Genomic DNA, 27410 nt, shown 5'->3' with positions numbered 1-27410 from the left:
TGTACAAGACACGATCGCATGACGTTAACTACGCTAAGTGATTTTCTGCATTTGAATTTTAGTCGATTGTAATAATTGCAGCCTTCCTTTAGTTCAAACTCTAACGTAATATAGTGACGGTCACTACATTTTAGATTTTCAATTGACACCCAGTAATATTGCCGTAAGACGTAGTTAACGTCAAAAGAAGAATGAGCGAAGAACAGAAATCGGTCTCCTTTGTAGTGCACTTGCCAACCCAAACGAATCGTGGAAGACAATTTTAACGTGTTTGGTTGCGTAAGACTGGGGTCGTTTTCCCAATTTTCAACAGTCTATCGTCAAAAATCAAAAGTTTTCTTCATTTGAGTAAAATTTTGTATAAATTTCCGAGCGATTGGTGGGAAAATATTGAAAATCTACCGATAAATGGCTGAATTATTAGTATTCAAAATCTTACATAATTTCGTGACGGTCGCAACATTTTAGATTTTCAATTGACACCCAGTATATTGCTGTAAGACGTAGTTAACGTCAAAAACTTTAAGTAGATGAAAAAACCGAATTTAGTACTATACGAGTCTAGTACACGACACTGAAGACGGCCTTACAGTTGAGGTCGAAATACGCGTATCTGTCAAAGGATACAAACTCTAGTGGAATTAAATGGTATAGTACTAAATTCGGTTTTTTCATCTACTTATAGGTATTCTACTAAACAGCTCGAAGATTTATTATCAATGTCAAAAACTTTTCTTCTGTTAGAATCAGCGACGATTTTGACCATAGGTCATCTGGATCTGGAGAAATTCCAAAATTTCGACGCGTTACCATAACTCACGGGGCAAAATGGACACTTGATGGCTAGCTGGATGACGAAGTAAACTAAGGATATAAACTAAAATTACAAATCGAATCAAACATATCAAGTGTTTATTGCAATGACCATTATTAGGATTCCCAAACCGACGGAAAATCATGAGCTGTCGATTAATACTATCCTGTAGAGTACATTGAACGCAATCAAATCGGCTTAGTTAATTAGTGATATAAATAGTGACCTATCCCTAGGCGTGTCAGTATGTATTCTTTTCTGCGAGGCCATGAGCATGGAGTATTCCCTACAAACCTTGATTTGGCCATGTTGCCCCACTAGAAACAAAATAATTTTCTTACAATTATGTAATAATGTTCAACCAGTACTTAAGGTATTCAAGAAGTATACTACATATAAAAAATAGTATAATATTTATGTCTTGCCGGTCAAAGTTGGCAAATTCCTTAGAGTGTGCTTAATGCCCCGGGTCCCTCTAGTATCGAATTATAAAAGATATTTATAAAAAATTGATTTTAATTTCTAATTGAGTAATTAGATCAGCAGATACTTGTTGATTTTTAGTTTGGCATTTTCTTTTCCATATTCGACGTTTGTCTAACATAATGTTAAAATGTTATTTTCCCATATTATTACTGCAATTCCAACAAAGATAAATCATGCTTCATCGTCGTCTATTCGAACTGTTATACGTAAGAGGAGGACCTCTGGTGGTTCATACCATAAATTATATGCCAATCAAGCAAAGACACCACACGTCGAAATGCTTCAAAGGGAATTTATCAGCGCTCATTTCGAAGTAAATGGTTTTCTATGCACTTACATGTATACAGAGCCGAACATATACAAAACAAAAATACTGACAACTGCTGTCAAGTTTGGGGTGCACTGTGCCTGTGTTGGGGTTGTTGCAGCATATTATGTTCCTTAGTCGCGAAGTGTAACTCAAATCATAAACAGTTCACTTGGTGAAATATTTGCAAAGCAGTGAAAAAACAGCATAATAATGATAATTTGTAGTCCTTTTGCCGTTTGAGCTAGATAAAATGCTAGTAGTAAAAATTTAGAAAGTAAGATGTGATATTAAAGGTGAAGGAAACTTAGTTACCCAATCGTATATCGGAAGCGACGTGTTTGGAAAATTTTCTTAGGTGAGGCATTGGCTAGGTGTGAACCTATTGTTTATGTCAAGGCTTTTCATTTTATGGAAAATATGCTACAAAGTGTGATATTTACTTTTCCTCGGCTTAGTCAACAATTGGGAAGACCGTGATAGCCTGTTAAATGAGGAAGATTCAATTAAATCGATTAACTAGGATATTCATCGATGTTACAGTTTTACATGGGCGTGCGCCATCATTCAATAGCGACTCAAATATTGCATATTGGGTGTAAGACGCTGTAACTCGAAAAGTTATACAATTAGACTCATTAAGTTGAGTAATGATTGCTGATGCATTTAATGACCATCACGCTGGGTGTGTAATATAAAGAAGAACATAATGTGCTTATTAGCATTATTATCATGTTATCCACAATGCAGTATATGTGGTTCTGATAGGCTCTGAATGCAAACAAATCTATATGTTGTAGTTGTTATGATATATCCCGAAATTGATGAAATCTACACTTTGTCGAAAATCGACGGATGCCTTGACCGTTAAAATTGCTAACAGAACAACGTGGATAAAGTGGCTTCAAAAACATACATGTATCCAACATGAAATTAAAAAATAAAATTATTTTTAAGGAATTTGTGCTTAGAGAGCTGACTTGTCCGTATCGTATGTACACAATGCGAGAAAATTTTAAACCAGAAACGATAGAAGCGTTTTTCAGTGTATCGTAATCTCATGGAAAAATAATTAAAGCACACAGTTAAACAAATCGTTTTTTAATGTTATCAGTTTTAACGAGTCGAATCCAGTTGAACAAGTACCGTAATTCCGGATGAAATTGATAATTTTTCACGGTTTTTCAGGTCCGTTTTCTTTACTGTTGTCAATTACAAACAACTGAATGCAGAAAAACAAGTACGCCGGTGAATCTCATTGGCTCATGTACAGACATTTTCTAACAAATCGACTTTAATGCCAAAATTCGTCTCCAAAATAATATATCGGGAGATTTTCAGGGTGAAATTGACCACTTGTCAATGCGATCATTGTTAGTTTAGAAAACAACTTCCGTCTAATCCGACTATACTTGCGAAACTCTTAAGAATACAATATTTATAAGCAATTAATCAGTTTACATCGTATATGTACTCCCGGTGAAAAAACTTGAAGATTGATGTATCGCATGATATGAATTGCAATCACTAGGCACTAGGATATTCCGGGAGTGCTTATAAATGACCCTATGTTGCATACAATTACCTCAAAATGCATTGCATCATAGCCCCGTTGTAAAATTTTGAAGATTGATGTCACATGAATGGTTTGTGCTAATCACATTTTGGTCCCCAATTGATGCCCCAGGAACCGGTTCCAGGGAATCCGGAATCGACCAGAATGGTTCCAAATGAATTGAAAGAGTCGGAATATACTAATGACTCAGTTACAAACATTGTAGTTTTGTTTGACCTATGCAAAATAATTATGGAAATGTCCTAAATGGCCTTTGGACAGATCCCAAGGAATTATATGGATGTCCGAAACCGACCGTCCGACTTGGGCTTCCAGTACAGGTTCGATAACTTTTTTGTTTCTCGGTATTTTTGCGCCATTTTTCCACAAGTTCTCAAAAAACTCTTATAGTATCAGAATAAATAATGTTGACACAGTAATCATTGGTTATCTGAATCCAGAAATATTCAAAAATTCCTTGGAGGACCGACGCGTAACCATAACTTAAGTATATATCTCTGGCTACAGAATTTTAATCGGTTTTGGATATTCACTCTTCGGAACGATACATTAATGAGAGTATGTTGTGCAAAACTGAAGCAATTTGTTGCAGCCGTCTGTGAGTAATTAGCATTTATATGTTGCTGGTACCACGCTGGCCAAATTAAGATATTAAATACTTCAAAAAACGTCATATCGTAATTTTCAGATATCTCTAAGAATACTTAACCAATTTGTATGATTTTTTCAGAGTAGCTCCTTATTACATGGCATTGTATAGCCCACATTTTATTTGTTCGATAAGTTGCCGTAAAACAAAACGGCTGCCTAAGACATTTTATATGCAGGAACATTGGAATATATTTAAAACCAGATCACCAATCATGAATACCAACACGGATTCCTAAACTAGAAGAGTTTTTTTGAGAACTTGTGAAAATATGGTGCAAAAATACCGAGAAACAAAAAAAGTTATCGCGATTTGATTTTTTTTTCTTGCGGTAAAAAATTAAGCTGCCGGTAGAGGGGTTAAAGTATAGCTATAACTCGATTGAGAATCAACATTAGTGATGCTTTAGAATAACATACGTAAAGCAATAGCACTTCGAAGAAACTTTATGAAAACAACAATGCATTGCATGTTTTATACTTGCATTAAGCATGCCAGAGAGCATTGCTTCATTGCAGATAAAAAAGTAAGCATTCATTGCACAAAACCATAGCTCATGCTGTGAGTCGTATGTTAATAGATACACAGAAAATGTTCCAATTCTCAATGTACACACTCAGATTTTTTTCACGAGCTCGGCTGTGCAAATCTCGGTTTCCCGATTTTAGCCGAGACTCAGCTAACAATTTGTTCGGTTGCTTAGCTACGAAGCACGATTAACTGATAGTCGGCTTTTATTTACTGAGATCCCAGGAAATTTGTTTGCTGACTACTCGGCTGTGCGAATCTCGGTTATAATTAGCCGAGATTCGGCATTCTAATTAAAGTGTGTAGAGAATATTAGAAGGCATAAAGCCTTATTCTACTTTCCTTAGCCGAGTGGTTAGAGTCCGCGGCTACTAAGAAAAGCCATGTTGAAGGGGTGTCTGGGTGCGATTCCCGGTCGGTCCAGTATCTTTTCGTAATGGAAATTTCCTTGACTTCCCTGGGCATAGAGTATAATCGTACCTGCCACACGATATACGAATGCAAAAATGGCAACTTTGGCAAAGAAAGCTCTCAGTTAATAACTTTGGAAGTGCTCATAAGAACACTAAGCTGAGAAGCAGGCTCTGTCCCAGTGAGGACGTAATTTATATGATTGGAATGTAACGAATACCTTTTTCTCACTGAGTTTAATTCATTTGATCTGAAATTGAAGGAAAAATGATACTAAGAATATTCAAAATTAGAGATTCTGGCTTAGAACACCGAACGCTAATAATAGCTGACTTCTTATAACAGAAATTCGTATGTCTATAGGATTTCTTTTATACGACGCACAATGGTGGAATATTATCATTGAAGTAATTAGAGAAAGCTACTCGTTTTTCCCCAGGAATTTCTCTCGGGAATTGATTTATATTCCTCTAGATATTTCTTAAACCTCTTTCTCCAATTATTCCTGAAATTATTCTATAAATCGTCCTTGGTTCGTTTGAAGGTGTTTTTGAAGATGATTCTTAGAATTCTTCCATAAAAACTTAACATAGTATGCTGAATCTATTAACCCCTCTACCGGCAGGTTTAATTTTTACCGCAAGAAAAAAAAAATCAAATCGCGATAACTTTTTTGTTTATCGGTATTTTTGCACATTTTTTTTACAAGTTCTCAAAAAACTCTTCTAGTTTAGGAATCTGTGTCGGTATTGATGATTGGTGATCTGGTTTCAAAGATATTCCAATATTCCTTGGGGGACCGACATTTTCCATATCAAATGGGTTAGGCTGCCATTTTGTTTTACGTCAACTTATCGAACAAATAAAATGTGGGCTATACAATGCCATGTGATAAAAAGCTACTCTGAAAAAATCATACAAATTGGTTAAGGTGAAGATGAATCGAAGCCAAACCTCAAATTTTCAAGAGCACGAATCTGGAGAACCGAACATCCGTTTAAGCTGAAAACTTAATCGATTGGTCACGAGCTGGTGGTGACCAATCGATTAAGTTTTCATCTTAAACGGATGTTCGGTTCTCCAGATTCGTGCTCTTGAAAATTTAAGGATTGGCTTCGATTCATCTTCACCTTAAGTATTCTTAGAGATATCTGAAAATTACGGTATGAGGTTTTTTGTAGTTTTCAAGAACATTATTTGGCCAGCGTTGTACCAGCAACATAAATGCTCATTACTCAAAGACGGCTGGACCAAATTGCTTCATTTTTTCACAACATACTTTCATTAATGTATTGTTTCAAAGAGTGGATATCCAAATACAATAAAAATTCTGTAGCCTGAGATATATACGTGGGTTACGTTTACGCGTCTGTCCCCCAAGGAATTTCGGAATATTTCTGTATTCAGATGACCAATGACCAATGTTAATACAGATTCTTAAACTAGAAGAGTTTTTTGAGAACTTGTGAAAAAATTGTGCAAAAATACCGGGAAACAAAAAAGTTATCGCGATTTGAAATTTTTTCTTGCAGTAAAAAATGAAGCTGCCGGTAGAGGGGTTGAACGATTTTTCATGAGATAATTTCATGAGATCTCGAGTTAAATAATGCTTAAAATTGTGAAAAAAAAATACACAGCAGAGTTCATGACAAAAAAAACTAGGTGTGTAGGTACATTCATGAATTCCTCCGAGAATTTCTCTCAATACTATTTCAACAATAAATCTATGGAATCTTGCTGAATGTTTTTTTCTTTCATCAAAAATGTTCAAAAAATAATTTCATAAATTGTTTCAGAAGCATACTGGGTATATTGAAGGCGTTTTTCGTCTAAATTAAAATTTGTTCATACATTCTCTCTCAAACTCGACATCAAACTTCACCCAAAATTCCTATGGAATTATTTTAGTTTTTAAGAAACGTCTTCAATAATTATCTTCTTTTACCCCTTGTTCAATTCTTCCATTTTAGTCTTCATTATGTCTCGAGCTATTCCTTCAAAACAAAATTAGCTTCTTAAAGTTTTATTGAGATTACGCCTACAATAACTTCATAAACTCTTCAATAGATCCCTTCAAAAATACGTTTTGCTGAAGCTTTCTTAGGATATTCTTGATAAAGTTTGATCTAGGATTCATGAAATCTTTTTCTATAATTCCAATATTCCTCAAAAAACTGTTTTAAAGATTCTTTCAGAAATTCATCCAATTTCCCTAGGGTAAAAGCACCGGTTTTGGCCAACCTAAGAGAGAATGTCAATCAAAATCAAATGGAAAGCCGTATTTATACTACAAATATGTCAAATGCAAGCTTTCAATCCATATTATGTATGTAAATATCAAAACTGAGCTATAACCATTTTTACGCATTGAAAATCCCGTTGGTCAATATAGGCCAACGGACCAGTTTCGGCCAGAGATTTATCGTGGGTTCCTAAATTGGCCAATCGCATTGATTTCTCATGAGAGTGGCCAAATTAGGAGTGCCCTGGCCAAATTAGGTGTATACAAGTTAAAATTATAAGGAAAATTAATTCTTTTTCTTATGTTTTGAATCAATTTGGACGAGTAAATGAATGTAATTCTATCATGTGAATGTGATCTACTGAAAACAAAAGGTTTCATGCTGATTTTCTTTGTAAAACGGTGTATAACCCCAATGGCTACAACTGGCGTGTGGCCAAAACCGGTGCTCTCTACCCTACTGAGTTTTTTTTTTCATTTTTGAAAAATGTTTATGCTCTATCGAAGGATTCCTATAGGAATCTTTTTACGAGATTTTCAGGAATTTGGCCAAGAATTTCACCAAGTATTGAATCATCCCATAGGTATAGGAATAATTTCTGAGATTTATTCACGACTTTATGTAAAGTAATTTATGAATACGCTAGGAACAAACCAAAAAATAATTCATGGAAACTAAAGAAAATTTTTTGGTTTTCATACTGTTAGGGGCCCAGATCGCCGTAGCGGTAAACGCGCATGACCATTAGGGCGGTTCAAAATTTAAAAATGTTTGAAAATCCAATCTCCCACATGCTTCTTACCATCCTTACCATAAAAATAGTGTTCTGTGAAATTTTCAGCTTTCTAGGTGGTGATTTAAAGGTGGCCCAAAGACATTATAGGTTTGTATGGAAATTACTATGGAGAAATTTTGAGATATGTTCACAGAACACTATTTTTATGGTAAGGATGGTAAGAAGCATATGGGAGATTGGGTTTTCAAACATTTTTAAAATTTGAATTGCCCTAATGACCATGCTGAGGGTCGTGGGTTCGAATCCCGCTGGTCGAGGATCTTTTCGTAAAGGAAATTTTCTCGATTCCCAGGGCATAGAGTATCTTCGTACCTGCCACACGATATACACATGCAAAAATGGTCATTCAGCAAAGAAAGCTCTCAGTAAATAACTGTGGAAGTGCTCATAAGAACACTAATCTGAGAAGCAGGCTTTCTCCCAGTTGGGACGTAACGCCAAAAAGAAGAAGAAGAACTGTTAGAAATATTTGCACAAACATTCCTGGTCGAACCCATGAACAAATTTTCAAAACGGATCTAGATGAGTTTCAAAATAATGTTTTGGAAAATTTATATGTTGAATCTCCGGATAAAACATTCTTTGAATTCTACTCAAAAGAATTCCAAGTAGAGCTTCGAGGCAATTATTTATACTATATCGAAGAAGTTTCCAAAAAAATAGAGGAATTTCAATACGAAGCTCTTTAGGAATTTTGATAATTTTACGATCATGCATAACTAGGAACTCAGGTTGATTCCGTTCGTCTTACTGGTCTGAGCAAAATTGCCCATCAAAAGGACCACAACGAATCGAATCTTCTGAATTTTTCCAATAGGTAAATCTCCAAGACTTCAAATAGACCCGTCACTCAACATTCAATCAAGACGCGTTTGGGACTTCACTTTGCTTAATATGAATAACTTAGAGTTGATACGCCCATGTCCATCGCTCCCTTCGTTCAAAGTCCATGTAACCATGTAACACGTCAAAATTGTAAAACAAGAACAAAATAAAATGACCCGATTTAATCAGGTTCCCCATTTTGTCAGCCTAAAATTCGTCGAGGAGCTGAAGAAATCGGGTCCTCACTGTTTTCCATCGATTAAGGCGATAAAACTAGTTTTGGTCAAACTTTATTTTTTCACGATCATTGTGCGACGTCAGAATGAATGGCTCTTTCTTCTTGGCATTTACGTCCTCATTGGGACAGAGCCTGCTTCTCAGCTTAGTGTTGGATTTTGCAAAATGTATAGCTCCTAATGCTCCCCCTGACCTACGCCAATGCATAGAACAAAAAAGGTATATAAAACAAAAGTGAAACAAAAACGCGGGAGTAAAAAATATGTTTTGTTTATTTTTACTGGTAAACCCTAAAAGCGATTTCAAAAGCTCTGAACGAACACCACGCTTGTTGAGAATCTACTAAAAATGTTTGCTATGAGCTAGTTGGTGTTGATCTCGGTGAAAGCTTTTCTCAAAATGCCGATATTAATTCAAAGTCACTCATTATGCCAAATGGCCATTATGCCAACTGACCATTATGCCAAACGACTTTATGCCAAACGATGCCAAAAGGGATACAATCGAAATTTCCAACTCGATTACTCGAAAAAATCCACGTTCGCTACTGCTATTTGAGCCTACTATTTAAAAATTATTAACACCCCAGAAGTACAACAATAAAATACTAACAGAATTAGAAGTAATGTGAAGATAATGTCGATTGATTCGTTTCAATCAGGTACCAATAATGCTTACACAACATCCATAAAATTCCGAGCTCGTGGCAATGAAAAACACCTAATCGGCCGCTAGAAAATGTTAGGGTTCATCCCTATAATACGAGTTGTAATTTTCGTCATAAGTTAAAATAGTGGATTGTGACCTTCAAATGCTCCCGTCCTCTCTCATAAATCATCACATAGATGTGTCATGAACGTCTCCTTGGTGTATCAGAATTACCGACCATAATCATTTCTCAGCTGATTAGCACCTCTATACCGAGTGTTATCTCGATTTGCCTACATGATTGAAAAAAGCCGTGCCTAAATATTGGGTTTATTACTTTTCTGCTGCTATGAAGCTATAGAAATAAAAGTTCGATCTCCATAGTTGAAAAATCTTCAATGAATCGATTTCCCAGGAATATGTAGGCTAAACAAATGAATTTAACTAAACATTGAATAGCAGATTTTGTTTTATCAATTGATTGTCTCTAGTATTGTGACTTAATTAAAAACGACACATTATTAACAGTATATTTTACACAATTTATTGCAAAATTGACAGCTAAAGATTAGAGCGGTTTGTTTATAAACATATTTATGTTAAATTAATGAATAATGGTATATCTCTTTGCAGCGATCTCTCACTAGCTGGATTAATATAAGCTCATAAAGATATGATAGTAGACATTGCTCATATGAGAACCCGGCATTTTGTTTATTTTAATTTTACTTCGATACGCGTCGATGGATGAACTTCTTCAGTATTTTCTACCTTCCGATTATTAATAAAACAAACCCATATTTTTTACAGCCGAATCCACTGCAAACATGAAAATGGGATTGACTTCGTCGCCACTAAGGCGTCGCAATTGCTTTTTGGCCTTCATACTCGTTTTGGTACCTTGTACAATATTATTTCTAGTGATAGGAACAGGTGAGTTGGAATCTACACGCTTTGTCACTTAGTTTTATCCGCACATCTTAATTGATCTATCGCTACAGATTTTTCTGCTGAACAGACGATGTCGCAGCGAGTAGCGGAATTTCAAATGCGTATGCAGTATCTCGAATCAATGTATCGTGCTAAGCAAGAGGATGTGGCAATTCTGTCACAGTACTTTGGATTCACAAATCAAAACGGAGAAACATCGAACATGACGATAAATTTAAACCTATTAGATGGTCTAAGCGCTGATTCGCGATCAATGATTCGAAACGTAACCGCCTCAGCCAAGTTGCCTGCAAATCTGAAACTTCCAACGGCCTTTCATTTTTTACCACATTTGCTTGATGATCCGGCTTCTTTAAGGCCAGGATATCTACAAACGAAGAACAGACAAGGAGTGTCGATGGTTCTTGGTATACCGACAGTAAAACGCGATAAACAATCATATTTGTTAGAAACGGTAGACAATCTGATAGCTAACATGGATGAGGACGAGCAGAACGATACAATGATCGTTATATTTATTGGAGAATCAGACTTCGATTACGTGTCGCAAGTCGCTAACAGTATCAATGCAAGATTTCCAACGTTTGTAGAAAGTGGTTTCATCGAAGTTATTTCGCCAGCGGCTAGCTACTATCCTGATATGGCCAAGTTGAGGCTAACATTGAACGATTCGGCGGAGCGGGTGAAGTGGCGGTCCAAACAGAACTTGGATTTTGCTTATCTAATGGCGTACGCCCAACCGAAAGGTGCTTTCTACGTGCAACTGGAGGATGACATACTCACAAAAAAAGGATTCATTACGATAATGAAAAATTTTGCCTTAGAGAAAACGGCGAAGAAGGAACAAAGTCAATGGTTTGTTTTGGACTTTTGCCAGCTAGGATTTATAGGTAAGTGAAATTTGTTTTCTCTTCTGCCAATAACTGCTATGAATTTTCACAACTCGGCAAGATGTTGACTATCATAATCTATTTCCGCTGAAGTTACTATACGTTAAGCATAGTGTAGAAAGTAGTACGTTGCTTCAAACAGGAGTATTACTTCCAGAGGCCGAGCAATTGACTTACGAACCGAAGCGTTTACTATTCTGGCTGCCTTTATCACTTCAGGGATGATCTAAAGCCGATCCTGGACCCTGTAGAAGGACATCAATGCGAAAATTGCAATCCATATCATACATCAATCTACATTTTTTTCGCCGATTACTTTTTAAAAAAAGGTGACAATGAATAAACCTCATTCTTGACATTCACTTAGGTTTCCCATAGGGTAGTTGTTTCAATGGCTTCCTTGCCTTGAAAACCTTATAAAGTCAAACAAAAAACAAAAGAACTTTTTTTTTCTCCCCTTCAATATTTTCAACTTTTTGAGGGAGGGTGTGACATAAAAGCAAATTAATATTTGTATCAGCCTTAAGGGACTCTGGAAAAGGACATCCTGAAATTATCCCCAGAACGTTCTTGTAAATAGTGGCATTAGTGGCGTCAGTCGTTTAGGCGTATTGTGAATGTCACGAAGCGTGGGTTCGATTCCCGCTCCAGTCGGTGGAAACTTTTCGTCAAAGGAAAAATTCAACACTGGACTACTGGGTGTTCTGTTTGTTGTCCATTGCCTAATGTTCGTGATTGTTCAGTCTGTGCAACCTTTGACTGAAGACGGTGAAAATTGTTTTTTTTTTTTAAATAGCCTTTGTTATGTGCAACTACTTAATTTGTATCGTATTATACTCCCGGTGAAAAATCTTGAAGATTAAAGCATGATATGGTTCGCAATCAACGAATTGATATATTTTTTCCATGGTCCTGAAATCGACTTCAGAATATCCCGCAAGTACTTGTGAATTACTGACGAATTCCATCCAGAATGAGTCGAAAAAAATAAAAATCGTGCTCGATAGTCTTCGATTTGGATTAAATTTTGCATATGTTTTTGGTATGGTAGAATAAGTGTCTTCCATAGAAAAAATGATCATTTTGAATCAAGTGTAACTTCTGAAAATGGCCTATAAATTTTTGCATGCAAAAATTAACTCCAAAACTGTTGATTTTTGAGAAAAATGTTCTATGAAGAAGTTGTAGTGAACCGTTTGGACTATAAAAAAAAGTATACACTGAAAAAATATTTTATTTATTTCCATAAAAAAAATCAAAAATAAAACTTAAATTTTAAATTACACAAAAATCCCATTTTTAATATTTTTTTTAAATTTTCACCATAGAATCTTGATAGTAAACAGATGTTGGGACAAAGTTTCATGATGGAGAAATTTTTAATAAAAAAGGTTTTCTAAGAACAACTTTTGGTCGATTTTTGAAACTTTGATTTTTTGTCGAAATAAATACGTTCTGATGATACAGTAAGTATCTTGAAATGATTCTATGTCATGATGATTATATGAATAATTTCTCTAGAAGTAGTGATTTTCGAGTTATATCGAGTTTAATGCAAAAAATATTACAGTCGACTCTCCACAACTCGATGTTCTATAACTTGATATACTCTATAACCGGATGGATTTTTCGGTCCCTTCAAATTTCCATACATCGTGCTCTCCATAAGTCGATATTTCTATAACTCGATATCTCCACAAGTCGATGTCACGTGAGATGGAAATTTCTCTCCATAACTCGATATCTGTTTTAAAATCTTTCTTATTTGGGGAAACGTGGTCTAATTCTTGTTTGGAGATGAAAAAATACTTGCAAGTTGTAATAAAAGTTGAAAAACATGAAAAAAAAAATGTTAGTCAAAATAATGTGATTTTTCGAGCATTTCGAAAAAAAAATTAAATAATAGTTTGTAAAGTAAAATTAACAAAATAATTTTACCTTCTTACAGAGGTGATCATTTATGTATTAGAAATACAGAAATTTGTTCCTTCGATTTTGTGATTTTTTGTTTCGGAACATTTTATAACTCGATAATTCTATAAGTCGATGGTCCGTTGAATATCGAGTTATGGAGAGTCGACTGTATTTAAATATTAAAATAGGCCATTTTCATGAGTTATTCGTAAAACGGGGTAAATTACAGTACTAGACAGAGTAACGTACGTATTGGCCGTTTTTCCATACAAAATGGTCAAGTTTGGAAGCTTGAATCTCGGCTTTAAAAATGATAAAATTTTGAATAACCCTTTCGGGACGAACCAGCACAATTGTGCTGTTCGGCACCCATGACACTGAATGATTATTTAAGCCAATAAATCATTGTTTTACCAAACTTTTTTGATTTCGATAATTGAATCATCATTGATACTTGTAATAGGGTCCTAAAGGCCTGTCCCAATTTTAATGCCAAACGCTTAAGTTTAGGCTAAAAACACATGTTTACTCAATTTTTTAATGTTTTTCTTTTGTTTAAGTTAAAAAAACATTTTTTAGATTTTGTCACACTTCTTAGCTTAAACTCAAATTTTGGGTGTATTTTGCTTTCCGTGTCCCTTCCGAAATGTCAGATAGGAACAACCCCAGTGTTAAAACAAAATGCCCTGTGGTGTTTTTGTCGATTAAGCGAACGTCAAACATGATCAAAAATGTCAAGGTTCATTTATGGACCTAATTTTTAAATTAAAGTTCAAATATGATGTAGCCGTTATTTGAGCGGGAAAAATTGCTAAAATAGTTGCAGTAACATGCTCTTTCGTGTCATTAAATAAAAACAAGATTTCATTAAACATTTTAGGACCCAATTAAACGCAAAAACTTTTGTTTACATCGTGTTTAGAAAACACCAGCTCAGGGTAAACAAAATGTAAACAAACACCGTAAGAATTAAAAAAGTTTTATCTGTCGCAACTTTTCAACTATTCGTTTTTTCTAGGTATGCACAGATACGAATCGAGAGTGAAAGAGTCATTCTTTGAAATGGTGAAGACTAAATGTGAATTGATTCACAAAGCAAAGATTTCTGGAGGGACAAAGTAGGACCAGCACAATTGTGCTGGTGCCGGCACTTACCCGGTCGATGTTCGTTGTGGACTACCAATTTTCATTTTCTGTATTTTGGTCAAGTTAAGTGGTTGAATCTGGTTCTAATGTCCACAATAGTGCATAATATTGTATTGGAACATGAATGAGTGAATACATACGAATCATACAAAAATATGTACCGTATACAAAAAATATGTAACAGAAAACCATAGCTTTGGTTAAAAATCCATTTTTTATAAGTCCATGTTTGAAATAGATTGGGAATCACATTTATTGTCTTAAATCGCCTATAGCAAAGTTTAAGAAGCAGTAAAATTTTTGGGGAACTTTCAAAAATTACGTCAATCATTTAGGGGAGTGGGGGTGTACGAAAGTGTGACAGTGCATGTACTAGGAGCTTGGGAAAAAGCGTGATAGTGAGCATAGGAAGGATTTGGATAGACTTAAAAACAATAGACGTAATATTTGAATGTCCCCTTGCTTTGATAATCTGTCAATACCATGTTGAATCGATAATCCATTTTGGTGTTCTACAATGCATGCTGGTTCAATATCGTTCAATATCTGCTATACTATTTATGAAGTCGGACAACTGGAGCTGAAAACCTTCACTTACTATTTGCTTCTGAACTGCAGAGTCTTTTAAATGGCGTACTATTGATATATGCAGCCCATGGTGGTATTACTTGCAAAAATGTTGTTTATTATGTTGATCTACGAAATGCGTTTAAAACTGGGAAACTTTAAACTTTTGCAGTACTATGAAATACTCAACTAAACTCCTCAACTAGATTATCCGCTCATATAATAAAATATCGTTTCGTTTCTTTTACATAAAAAATATATTGTCCATAACGAATTTTGAGACTGATATGTTAAAAATTAAAATCTGGACTTCATTGCCGTGCGTACAGTGTTACAAAGTAACTAGCTGCATCGATCAAAGAAGTGTGGGCTCAATTTCCGATTCAGGTCGTTTTTTTATTTTGTCAGGAACGTATTACGACTGTGCCATTTGGCGTTGCATGCTTGTCCATTGATTCGTGTGATGCTCCCTTCAAAGGTCATAATCGTACATAATGCTATCCAGGAAACTTTCCATGGTAGAATTGACAGCTAAAAGTGCCCATGCAACCGAAACGAAAGGGAAAACAAAACTTACGAGTACGATCAGGGGTCATTAAAAAATTACGTTCATCATTTAGAGGAGGGGGGGGGGTTGGGTCGATGAAAGTGTGACAGTGCATGTATTAGGTATTGGAAATAGCGTGACAGATGGGGGAGGGGGGTCTAGAAATCCCGAAAAACAATGGACGTCATATTTGAATTGTCCCTCAGAGCTTTACATTTTCCTTTGTAATCTAATGGTCACACCGATTGCGAAACTTTAAAAACTCATGGTAAACCAAAAAGCCTGCTGAGCGCAGCTGTCTTATTAGAAGCATTGTCAGTTTCTTTATTTTCAAATCTGATAATTTCCAAATAATTGAACATATTCGAAAAAAAAAAATTGATTGTTTCATGATATTTTTCAAATAGCTGGAATATATGTACAGCCATTCCATGAAAAACCGATCTAGTGGGTCACCGAATTCCGTGAAAATTTGCTATTTTGTTTCATATCCGAAATAAGGATACACGTGTTTTTGGATTTTTTTTATTAGAGTGACCATTTCCGAAATAAAATGACCAAAAAAATCGCGATTTTGCAATTTTTTTATTTAAAAAAAAAATTATAACTTTTGAACCGTTCGACCGATTTTCAATCTTTGTGAACAAATACACTTTTCAGAAAAAATACAAAATTTCACAAAAATTGTTTGTTCACATAAAAAAAAATAATTCCCGTTTTTTTCGTGTTTTGAAGGCCTCGGGACCAAAGGCTATTGCTGTTTTCATTTTTTCTTGAAAGTTCAAAAAATTTTACGTTTACTATCAAATTTTCAGCGATGTATGTTTTTTAGTTTTTTGATTTTTTTTAAATAAAAAATCAGTCATTTCTCATCGGCACACCTTGCACATTGGTCCCAAAGCCATATGTACACCCAAAAGTTGAAACCGTCATTATAGGCGTTTTCTGCGTCTATTGATGGCGGAAAAGTGTTCTTCTGAGCGACATGACGTTTTTGAGCGTCTATTGATAGGCAGATAATCCGGTCATTGAGTCGAGCAGTTTTTACGGTACAAATGGGGAAGTACAACTTGATATGCTTTTTGAACCACTCATACCAACAAGCGGGTTTATTGCTGTGGTATAGTATTTGGTTCTCACGCTCATGACCATGGATCGATCCTGGTTGATGTCGCATGTGTATTTTTTTTCATGTGCGTGCATCACCAACACATGTATTAAAAAATAAAACTTCCACACATATGCCTCTTTTAAGTGCATGTATTGGAAGTATGGAAATACGCAAAAAACCGAGTGGGTGCAAACCAGATTCAAACCATAATCATCGGATCGACTAGCACACTGTGTATCTACTGCTCCAAACTTACTACTGAAGTGAAGAGTAACCAAAGTCGATGTGGTTTTACGTTTCATATGCATGATTGCTCATGCTGTTGATAAACATGTGAACATGTGTTATCCCCAGCAAAATAAAGATATATAGTCAAGTCTGCTTTAAAGCGTTAATCATCGTATGTTGAACAAGTTTAATGTATATTCATAATAATTTATCACCTACCAGAGTAGCCACATTTTCTATTGTAGAACTTACTTAAGGACTGTTCATTTTATAAAGTGGACACCTTGTGCATGCTATATCTTTATAATATATCAATAGAATCGTAATCGGTTTTCTGTATACAGTATCGTTAGACTATTATATTATTGCACGATGGTGTTATAACAAAAAAGCCATCAAAATAATTATAATTCACACGAATAAGGAACAATGTTTAGAATGGTCAAAGATTGGTAGGTCTGGAGCCAAGTATAATAGTTGAGTATACCAAAACACAATTCATTCATAAAAATTCGGATTTTTGGTATGTGAAAAATATTGTTTAAGTTTGAAGAACATCTTTTCTAGGAAGTTTTTGTAGAAACTTCTTAATTCTTCTTTGTAAGATCTTATATTTCCATATAAGAGGAAAATAATAGTATTACGATGCACAGAAAACCGATTATGATTTCATTGATAAACTAGCTAACCCAGCGTGGCTGGTCACGTTCCATTTGAATTTTCAAGCAAAAACCTCTTTCAAAGATTAATAATGTTTATGTTCAATTGCAAAATGATAACATGGACAGAGAAATTTCTCTGTTGATTAATATGCCATTGGTGTATGAATAATAAGCTGAGACACGCATGATATTTATGAACGCAAAATCGCCCAAATTTATGCTCTAACCATACTCCATTGTTATAGTGCCGTTATTCTGATCTGAAATAATTACAGCCTTAAATGCTGTTGTGAAATATTTCAAAAGTTCCAGAAGCTTCTATAAATTAGAGAGAAGAATCTAACTGAAAATTCTAGAATATTCTATTGAATCCCGATTAACCAGTGCTACAATTTCTGTATAGATCTTTGTGCTGCGATAGCGATCGTCAACGATATACAACGAATCGAATTGTAATTAGGGGACTATCGACTAATGAATATATCGAGTCATCGAACAGGAATGCTTTGGAAAGCTCTTTTAGGGGACCATTATAGTTACCATAAAAAAATATTTTTATTTTGCCTTCATAGGTCGATATCGAACCATGGAACATCGACTCAAGAAGGTTGTGTAAATAAAAAAAAACTAGAATATTCGGCCCACAATCATGTTTATCTTTCCTTTGCAAATATCTTATTTGTTTTTGAACCTTATATTGAAATGACGAAACCCGTAATGAATCACATTTTCAACTTGCATCGGAATTTAAGTGCGGTCGAACAGCATAAAGTTGGTTTGTTTACATTTTGATTACCGTCCAAGTTCATAAAACCGGAAAACTACAATGATAAAAAGATCGTGACTTTTATACGAATTAGGAAGGACAAAGCTCCGGGAAACTCTAGAACACCCTGTGCAATAGCTGTTATAGTGCTCCACAATTTGCAATAGGGTCCTAAAATGGTTAATTAAATCTTGTTTTCATTTAATAACACGAAAGATCATATTACTGCAACTACTTTAGCAATTTTTCTCGCTCAAATAACGGATATATCATATTTAAACTTTAATTTCAAAATTGGATCCATAAATGAACCTTGACACTTGAGATCATGTTTGAAGTTCTCTTAGTCGACAAAAATATCACAGGGGTTTTAGTTTTCACACTGGGGTTGTTGCTATCTGACATTTCGGAAGGGACACAGAAAACAAAATACACCAGAAATTTGAGTTCAAATCAAGGAGTGTGACAAAATCTATAAAAACATAAAAAAATGTTTTTTGTACTTAAACAAATGAAAAACATTAAAAAATTGAGTAAACATGTGTTTTTGGCCTGAACGTAAGCGTTTGGCACTAAAATTGGGACAGGGCTTTAGGACCCTATTGTAATGTTGTAACATTCAAATGGACTTTTGCAGTGCTCTTAATTTGACTGTTGTTGTGCTCTTAAATTGCTGTTGTATGCTGCTCAATGAAACCTTTCAAAGCGTTACTGACAGACAGAAAACTCTGGGATTTTATATACATGATAAAAAAGATATAGCATAAACAAGGTGTCCTCTTTATAAAATGAATAGTCTTTAAAACATGAAAACTCTGTGGAATCTTTTGCTGGTGCTATTCAAAGAAAACAAGATCACGGTTCTACTTTCACATTGATAAAAAAATATCGATCCAATGCTAATGAATGCTACCCAGAATGAGCCGATTATAAGAAACCGTGCCCCATATATGGGATTAAATTTTAACCATGGTTTTAGTATAATAGTAAAAGAGTTTTCTATAGATGAATCGATCATTTTGACTCAAGAACAACTTCTGCAAATTGGCTATTAGTTTTTGCAAGCAATTTATTTTAAGAATTATGGCACCGATATGTTGATTTTAGAACAGAACGTTCAGTGGGGAGATTGTAGTAAACCGTTTGGAGAAGTCAAGAGAACATATATACTGATTTTTTTTATCATGAAAAATATGAAAACAAAATTTCATTTTTATATAACGCAATAATCTTTTTTTATCATTTTTAATTTTGACTATCTATGAATTGTAATAAGAATTAGTTGTTCAGGACAAAATTTCAGAGACATTTTCGATAAGAAAGTTTTTCTAAGAACAACTTATGCTGTCCATAAAGGCCCATATTGAAAAAAGTAGGCACTGAGAAAATAGCGCTCAAACTTTGAAGTTTTTCTTTCATACAAATGTTTATAATTTTCTATTAGGGGCCGTCCATAAATAACGTAGCATTTTTCACTGATTTTTTACACCCCCCTTCCCTCTCGTACCGTTTCGTCACAAATGCTGATACTTCCCCTTGGAAAATACGTAGCATATCAAGCACCCCCCCCCTTCTTCTTCTTCTTCTTCTTCTTCTTCTTCTTGGCATTGACGTCCTCACTGGGACAGAGCCTGCTTCTCAGCTTAGTGTTCTTATGAGCACTTCCACAGTTATTAACTGAGAGCTTTCTATGCCAAAGTTGCCATTTTCGCATTCGTAAATCGTGTGGCAGGTACGATGATACTCTATGCCTAGGGAAGTCGAGAAAATTTCCAACCCGAAAAGATCCTGGACCGACCGGGAATCGAACCCAGACACCTTCAGCATGGCTTTGCTTTGTAGCCGCGGACTCTAACCACTCGGCTAAGGAAGGCCCCCCCTTTGCATTTTTTATTAATTTTCCTCAGTGATTGGGTTGAAACAAAAAATTAGAATTCAGAAGTTCAATACAAAATTTGATATTAATTACTGACTAAAATGTAAGGATAATCTAATCTAACAGTATGATATACAGTAGCGCTCGAAAGTAATTTGGAAAACAGTTTCAAATAAACACAGTTCCTGTTACATAATTTTGTTATCTAGTTTCATATAGGCTAAATTGTATTACTTTTGCTGTTGTCACCAAGCCAAACAAGTTTACTATAGAAAATGTGAAAAAAAAATTGATTGGATTGATGAAGCTCGTTATTGTTGAGTTAGGGTACAATATATTTTTAGTTTATTTTTAGTTAGAACAAAAATTTCGTTATTAAAGGATTGTTTTTTTTTTTAAATTATTCTTTGTTAGGAAATAGATTTCAATGAAAATGAACAATACAATATATTAATTCGAAATGAATTATTATCCAAATTCAAATCCATTTGGCAATCAGTGGCCAGATATAGAAAAGATTACACTTGATATATTTGGAATGTTTAGAAAATTTTAGCGATTATTATACAAATTATTTATCTCTATTAATATTTCAGCTGAACTTCATTATCTTTCTTCATAATAAAATAAACCTACACAACCTATAATGAAACAGTTAAATAATAAAAAAATATCAAATTACCAAGTTATCAATAAAATTGAATGATAGGGCAATTTCGATATCACTCGAATCTGTTGTCCTCATTAATATTCAGGCTATTCCATCAAGAGCATTGATACATCAAAAAAAAATCGATGAGTTGATTGAGTGAGATCTCCTGCAACATTGAATGCATAATACACGGTATAAATATCTTGTTTCATGTAATATTTGCCGAAAAGAGCATTTTTTATTGTCTTGAAAACGGCTGACTTTATGACTTGTTAACAAATGAGAAAACAATGTACTCCAAGTAGTTAAAGCATTGATTTTTAATTTATTTATTAAACTTTGATTTTGTTTATTTATAAATTTATCAATTAAGACACGAATATAATATAATATTTACATAACCATTTAAAGCTTTGAAAAATCTGTTTGATTGCATTTATCAAGAAAATCTAAAATTTCTCAGATTTCTTTTCAATCTTGATGAAAGCTTACTGTGCCAATGACCATTTTTGCTTGCGTATATCGTGTGGCAGGAACGAAGATGCTCTATGCTCTGGGAAGTCGAGAAAATTTCCAACCCGAAAAGATCCTCGACCGGTGGGATTCGAACCCACGACCCTCAGCTTGATCATGCTGAATAGCTCCGCGTTTACCACTACGGCTATATGGGCCCCGTAAAGATCCCCCTCCCCCCTAAATAGCTACGTCATTTATGGATGACCCCTTACATTTCTTCCTGACATATTTAACACAACCGCATAGCTTACTAATTTTGCTTCTAATGATCAGCAAAAAATAATAAACTTGAACACAATTCACGTTTGCAGCTGAAATTTAAATTAAAACTTCATATGGAGACTGGTATGCCTTTATTTTTCAATATGGGACTGCACCAACTTCATATTTTCCAATACATTTTCAAACAATGTGTGTTTATTTTTATATGCATAATAAAATGCAGATTAAAATAAGTTTTATTGCACTCATTCGATAACTGTCAAGCAATGATACATAGTTTTGACATCATGAATGCTCTAAAGCATGACTTTAAATCGACAATATGTTGAGCATTATTATTATAAGTAAATTTTCTGGGATGTAGAAAAAATATTGTTCGGAAAAGATCTTCACGAGTTTTATATAGTTATGCGGCTTGGCAAACCTCTGAACGAACACCAACACCAAAAAATCCACTTAAGGGTTGAAGAAATCATTTCGTGACGCGTTCACCATTATTTTGCGATTATGTTGTGCACATAAGTTTTTTGAGAATTATTATTTATTTGTATTTGTATTTGTATTTATTTATTTATTTCATCTGACCCTTTTAGTCTTAATGAAAAAGGTTGGACGGGGAAAAGCTTCCTTGAGTCAGCCACATTATGCCGGAAACAAGAAAGCGTAAAAACCCCATATCTTTTCAAAAAATAACTGAGAATTTAAGCTTATGAATAGTAAACAGCAGAAAACAAACGAAAACAATTTAAAACTTATCTCTAAAATAGATGAACTTAAAAACATTTTCGGGAAGTCGGGGTTCATTGATCCAGTTGATACTCGATGTTTGTAGCGGGTCGGTTGGAATCCATGAAATAAAGACAAGGGTATAGCACAAAACTACTGAGTACAGGACTTGGACAGAGACTCACCTGTTCAAATTAGTAGATGTTCATATGATTATATTAGAATATTACGCTGTCGATCGATCAATTCACGTTGTATTCGCCGACAAAATGTTGTTGAGGTGTAGTGAAAGTCGAAGATCGAGTAAAATTCGTTGAACCGCGTGGACATGAAACGTATCGGGTCATGCATGCCATAGTTTGATGATCGGCTACCGAGGTGCAAAAAGTTTCTTGAGCGAAGATTCCGTTCGGGAACATAAATGCCAATTTGGCCTATTATTTCGGGGCTGTCAATTTCTCCGGTAAACAGTTTTGCTACAAAAACCGCCTGTGCGGTCGTACGCCTATGTTCGAGGGTTTCTATACCCAATAATTGGCAACGTTCTTCGTAGGGCGGAAGGTTCGATGGATCGTTCCATGGTAGATACCGAAGGGCATAGCGAACAAACCTTCTTTGGAAGGCCTCAATCCTCGCTATCCAGGTTGCGTGATATGGACACCAAATGACTGATCCGAATTCTAAAATCGAACGTACAAGCGCACAGTATAACGCTTTGAGGCACAGAGGATCGTGGAATTCGTCGGCAATCTTGAATATAAAACCAAGTTGTCTGTTTGCTTTAGCAATCATAGCCGAGTAGTGTTGGTTAAACGTTAAGCGGGCATCCAGTGAGATTCCAAGATCACGAATATTGTTGACGCGTTGGAGACTCTGGCCGTTCATCTTATAATCGTGCAAAATAGGGCTCTTACTGCGATGAAATGTGATTACATTGCATTTGTGAACACTCAGAGTTAGACAATTGTCTGAACACCATGTTTCGAAGCTGTGAATTAGGCTCTGTAGTTGTAAGCAGTCTCTGAAGCAACGAACAATGATATACAGTTTAATATCATCTGCGTAAAATGAACGGCATTCTGGTGGGAGGATCAGTCCAACATCATTGATGAAAATCGTAAACAGCAACGGTCCTAAGTTGCTGCCCTGTGGAACGCCTGAAGGGTTGGTGAAGTAATATGATTCAGCTGTACCAATTTTTACACAAAGAAGTCGGTCAGTAAGATAAGAATTGAACCAGCGTATCATTGCTCCAGACACACCAAGCTTATTGAGCTTTGCCAGTAGAATACCGTGGTCTACACGGTCGAACGCAGCTTTGAGATCCGTGTAAACGACGTCGACTTGCGCACCAGTTTCCATAGTCCTCAAGCACATCGAAGTAAATGGTACAAGATTGGTACATATTGATCTCTTTGGAAAGAACCCGTGTTGATCAGTAGATATATAACTCTTGCAAGCAGAGAATAAGGCATCGTTGACAATAAGTTCGAATATTTTCGAGCAGGCACACAGAGACGTTATCCCTCGATAGTTTTCGATGTTTCGTTTGTCTCCTTTATGTATATCAATTCCAAAAATATGGAAAATCTGGCTTTGGTGTAAAATGTTGAGTGCGATAATTAAACCTTATTGTAATTTCTGTAAATTCCAGTTAGGTACTATTGCATCTTCTTTACAAAAAAAAATATAACGGTAAATGTAAATGACTGCTAATAAGAGCGGTTTAAAATTTAAAAAAAGTTTGAAATTCCAATCCCCATATCTTTCTTAGGGGTCGTCCATAAACCACGTGAACATTTTTCCTGACTTTTCAGTCACCTCCTCCCCCCTCGTGCTTTTGTGTGGTTTTGACGAATAACCCCCCGCTCGCCCAATGATCATGTGTTTCATTTGTTCATGAATGAAACAGAAATTTGAAAAATGGGAGAAGAGATATTTATGAATTGGTTTGCTATTATTAAGCGAAATGTGAGATTATAGTGTGACAAACTTCTGCAAAAATCCCTAACAAAATTAGCTCAAAAAAGATTTGTTTCTACTGCAGTGTTCCTTATTATTGTTTGAGGAATTAGTTTTCACTTAGAGATAATTTTGTATTAACATTACAGTACTAACATGTGGGGAACATTTTTTTTTTTCAAATTTTGTCATAGTAATTTCCATAGAAATCTTAATCGTCTTCTAATCGTTGTTGGTAAAGAAGATATGAAATATTGAATTTTAAAACTTTTTTTTTTTAATTTGAACCATCCGACTGCTAATGAAACCTTTCAGGTTTAGTTGATGGTGGAATTTTCTTTGAAACACAAATGGGTGGACCGTGGTCTTTGGCTAGATACCCCCTCCCCGCTAAATGATAACATAGTTTATCAACGGCCTCTATTTTGATAAGTAATTGTTAAAAGAATTACGGTAATCCAGTTTGCTGTATGCACACTTAGATGTTTGATTACAATATTACATCGTCAAATGAATCGAATCCCACAAACCCTGGGTCTCCTACTTCGAGGAGTCTCATACCGTCCCCAACCATGCGACTAATAGGAGACCAAAATGTAAATAAATGAAAAGTAAATCAATCAGCAAACGTCAACGATAAAATTCTGCTTATAAAGCGCCCGACTGTTATAGTCAAGTGTGTTTATTTGTTTCTCCCTAATATATTACCCAATCCGCACGGCATGAAATTCTATTTCCACTGCAAATGTATAAGTCATTGCCGATAATAAAGATATACAAACATATAGATTTTGACTCTGGTATAAGTAAGAAATTCCCGCAGCACCGCGTTGGTACTTTAAATATATTTATAGAACATATCATCTCACCCCTTCTCGCACTTGGCTGTCCAACGGATGTTGTATTTCGCTCCTCTTGCAGGTTGTCCTCCGTGACAAGATGGTTCCATGTTGTGTGATGTAGAGAACTCTACACATGAAAAATTGTGATAGACGAGTGGTGTGGGTTTATGTTAAAGGATCCGAAGGTCGCGGTTTCGAATCCAGTAACTGTTATTATTTTTTTGTTTTTCATATTTTGGTGTCTAAGGCAAATTTCTTGTGGCGGAGCCTTGGAGCAATCGGGTATATGGGGTAGCTAACAAGGGAAGGTCACGATGTGTTACACGGGGTTTTCAACCGGACTATTTTTGTTGGATTCAACATGTCGAAATGATCTAATCCACCGATGTACTAAATTCACTCGGTCTGAGAATTGTGACACTTGAGCGGGGCACGCTCCCGTACACTCAGGCAAAAGTACTACGAATATCCATTGTTTCCCCTTATGTTTATTTGCCACAAGGAATCGGTATGTATTTCATTAATTCACCTTATGAATTGATCTGAATCATGCCAATGTGGTGTCTTGCTTATTTCATAAAACAGCCTTATGAATATTGATATGATATTTTAAGAATTTCTTCTTTCAGTAGCATAAACTACATTACTTTTTATAACACTAATTATTATTTCTTTATTCATTTTGTATACCTCGTCGACTATACATTCCATTCTGAATTGTTACAGAAAATTTCCAATGCGTTAATTTACTTAATATTAGGTTATTGATTACCTAACGTGCAGAAATTGAATTTCCACCTATTTTGTCATGTTGCTGCTCGAATAATAATGCAGTATTATGCAGTAAAGTACTAAATGGTACTGTTGAATATCGAGCAGTGATGCGGCGAAAAATGAAAATTCGATCTCTAAACATTGGTTAAGCCATTTTCCAAGAAAAAATAGATATTAATGTAATATGCAATTGAATTGAACAATTACTCTCTTTTTAATAATCTGTATATTTGTTCCTTTGTTTTTTTTTTGATTTTCACGATCGTCCATTGCCGTAGTTCTTTCCTCATTTCCTCACTAAACCTCTAAAAAAGTTGAGTGCAGTTTGTGGGATGTCAACGATCATGCTGATCTCCAGTCGACTGTTGTGTCAATGAAATTATACCTGAAAATGAAATTCCGTATTAATTTCAAATCATCAGAAAAATAACCAACTTATTACCTTTTAGAATATTCTAAAAAAAATATGATGCTTCAGTAAATGAATCCACAATCAGCGCCCAATTATGCTTCCATTTGCAAATTTTCATAATAACAACCTTATGAGTTTTTCACACTGATGAGAGCTATGAGCTTCATAAGGCGGCTTGATGAAATTGATATACGTTAATGAGGTATAACATGCTTCGCGATTATGGTTTTCATTGGACTAATATGAAATCTATAACAGTCTTATGAAAGATGATATCATTAAGGAAATGACTAATGACAGCAATGGAAATCATAAAGCTCACAATGAAATTTGTGAACGTTCATTATAATTAACTATGTTATCAATTATGGTTATCATTTCAACGGTATGAAATCCATAATAGCCTTTTAAAATAGGTTTTTATACATTTTTCAATGCGTCATAAGGGAAAATTTATGAAATTCGTTAATTTATTTGCCTGAGTGTATGATCTCCACGTGATCTGGACCCGCTCTAGTGTCAAAATTCTTTGACCGAGTGATTTTAGTACACCGGTGGATTAGACCATATGTGAAACCCCAAAGCCTTTCGGGTGAAGAGCCAGGGAGATGTAGTATGTTGTTAACAAAATGTTAATAAAATCTTAAATTTGTTTTACCAAATTAGGATGATAGTGTTGTCTAACACAGATCACCTAGATATAAGAAATGAATGTAATGTTTGGAATGATACTAATAAAGAAATTAAAAAAAAACATGTACATCGTAATGTTCTGAATGGCTTCAACGGATGACGCATGAATTTGGATACTAGGTTCAAATAATGACTTATTCAGTAGGTACAAGAATGTTAACACTTTTGACCGGGTTAAATCCGCTCGATAAAGGCAATAAATACATTACTTAGAAAAGAGATAACTTAACTTTATATAAAATGAGTAGTAGAAAATCGGTAAAATAGAATGGTGTTTGATTTTCGATGATGTTATTACTTTCAATAAAACTAACATTGTTGCTAAATAAATAACTTTACTAAAGAAAATTGTTTTAAAAAGAACAAAATGTTTATTATTTATGTGTGATTTTTTGTGTATTCATACACTAACAAATGAGGCCATTTGAAATCA

At 34.9% G+C, this 27410-nt stretch overlaps 2 protein-coding genes across 2 annotated transcripts in view; both read left to right on the top strand.

The window, feature by feature from the left end:
- LOC5576279 (dehydrogenase/reductase SDR family protein 7-like) overlaps positions 1 to 10645 on the top strand; it is a 102348-nt gene extending 91703 nt beyond the window's left edge. Inside the window, exons 5-6 of the transcript XR_002500410.1 lie at positions 10331 to 10453; positions 10522 to 10645. The gene's annotated coding sequence lies outside the window, so the exon portion shown is untranslated. The remainder of the gene's footprint in view (positions 1 to 10330; positions 10454 to 10521) is intronic.
- Positions 1717 to 27410, top strand: part of LOC5578895 (alpha-1,3-mannosyl-glycoprotein 4-beta-N-acetylglucosaminyltransferase B) — a 40265-nt gene continuing 14571 nt past the window's right edge. The window contains exons 1-3 of the mRNA XM_001664051.2: positions 1717 to 1965; positions 10331 to 10453; positions 10522 to 11361. Of these exons, the coding sequence (XP_001664101.2) occupies positions 10348 to 10453; positions 10522 to 11361 (946 nt within the window). The 5' untranslated portion in view covers positions 1717 to 1965; positions 10331 to 10347. The remainder of the gene's footprint in view (positions 1966 to 10330; positions 10454 to 10521; positions 11362 to 27410) is intronic.

The sequence above is a fragment of the Aedes aegypti genome, chromosome 2 (assembly GCF_002204515.2).
Source record: "Aedes aegypti strain LVP_AGWG chromosome 2, AaegL5.0 Primary Assembly, whole genome shotgun sequence".
In the NCBI taxonomy this organism is placed as follows: Eukaryota; Metazoa; Arthropoda; class Insecta; order Diptera; family Culicidae; genus Aedes; species Aedes aegypti.
Note: the sequence above shows the minus strand (reverse complement) of the source record. Positions and strands in the feature narration are given on the sequence as shown.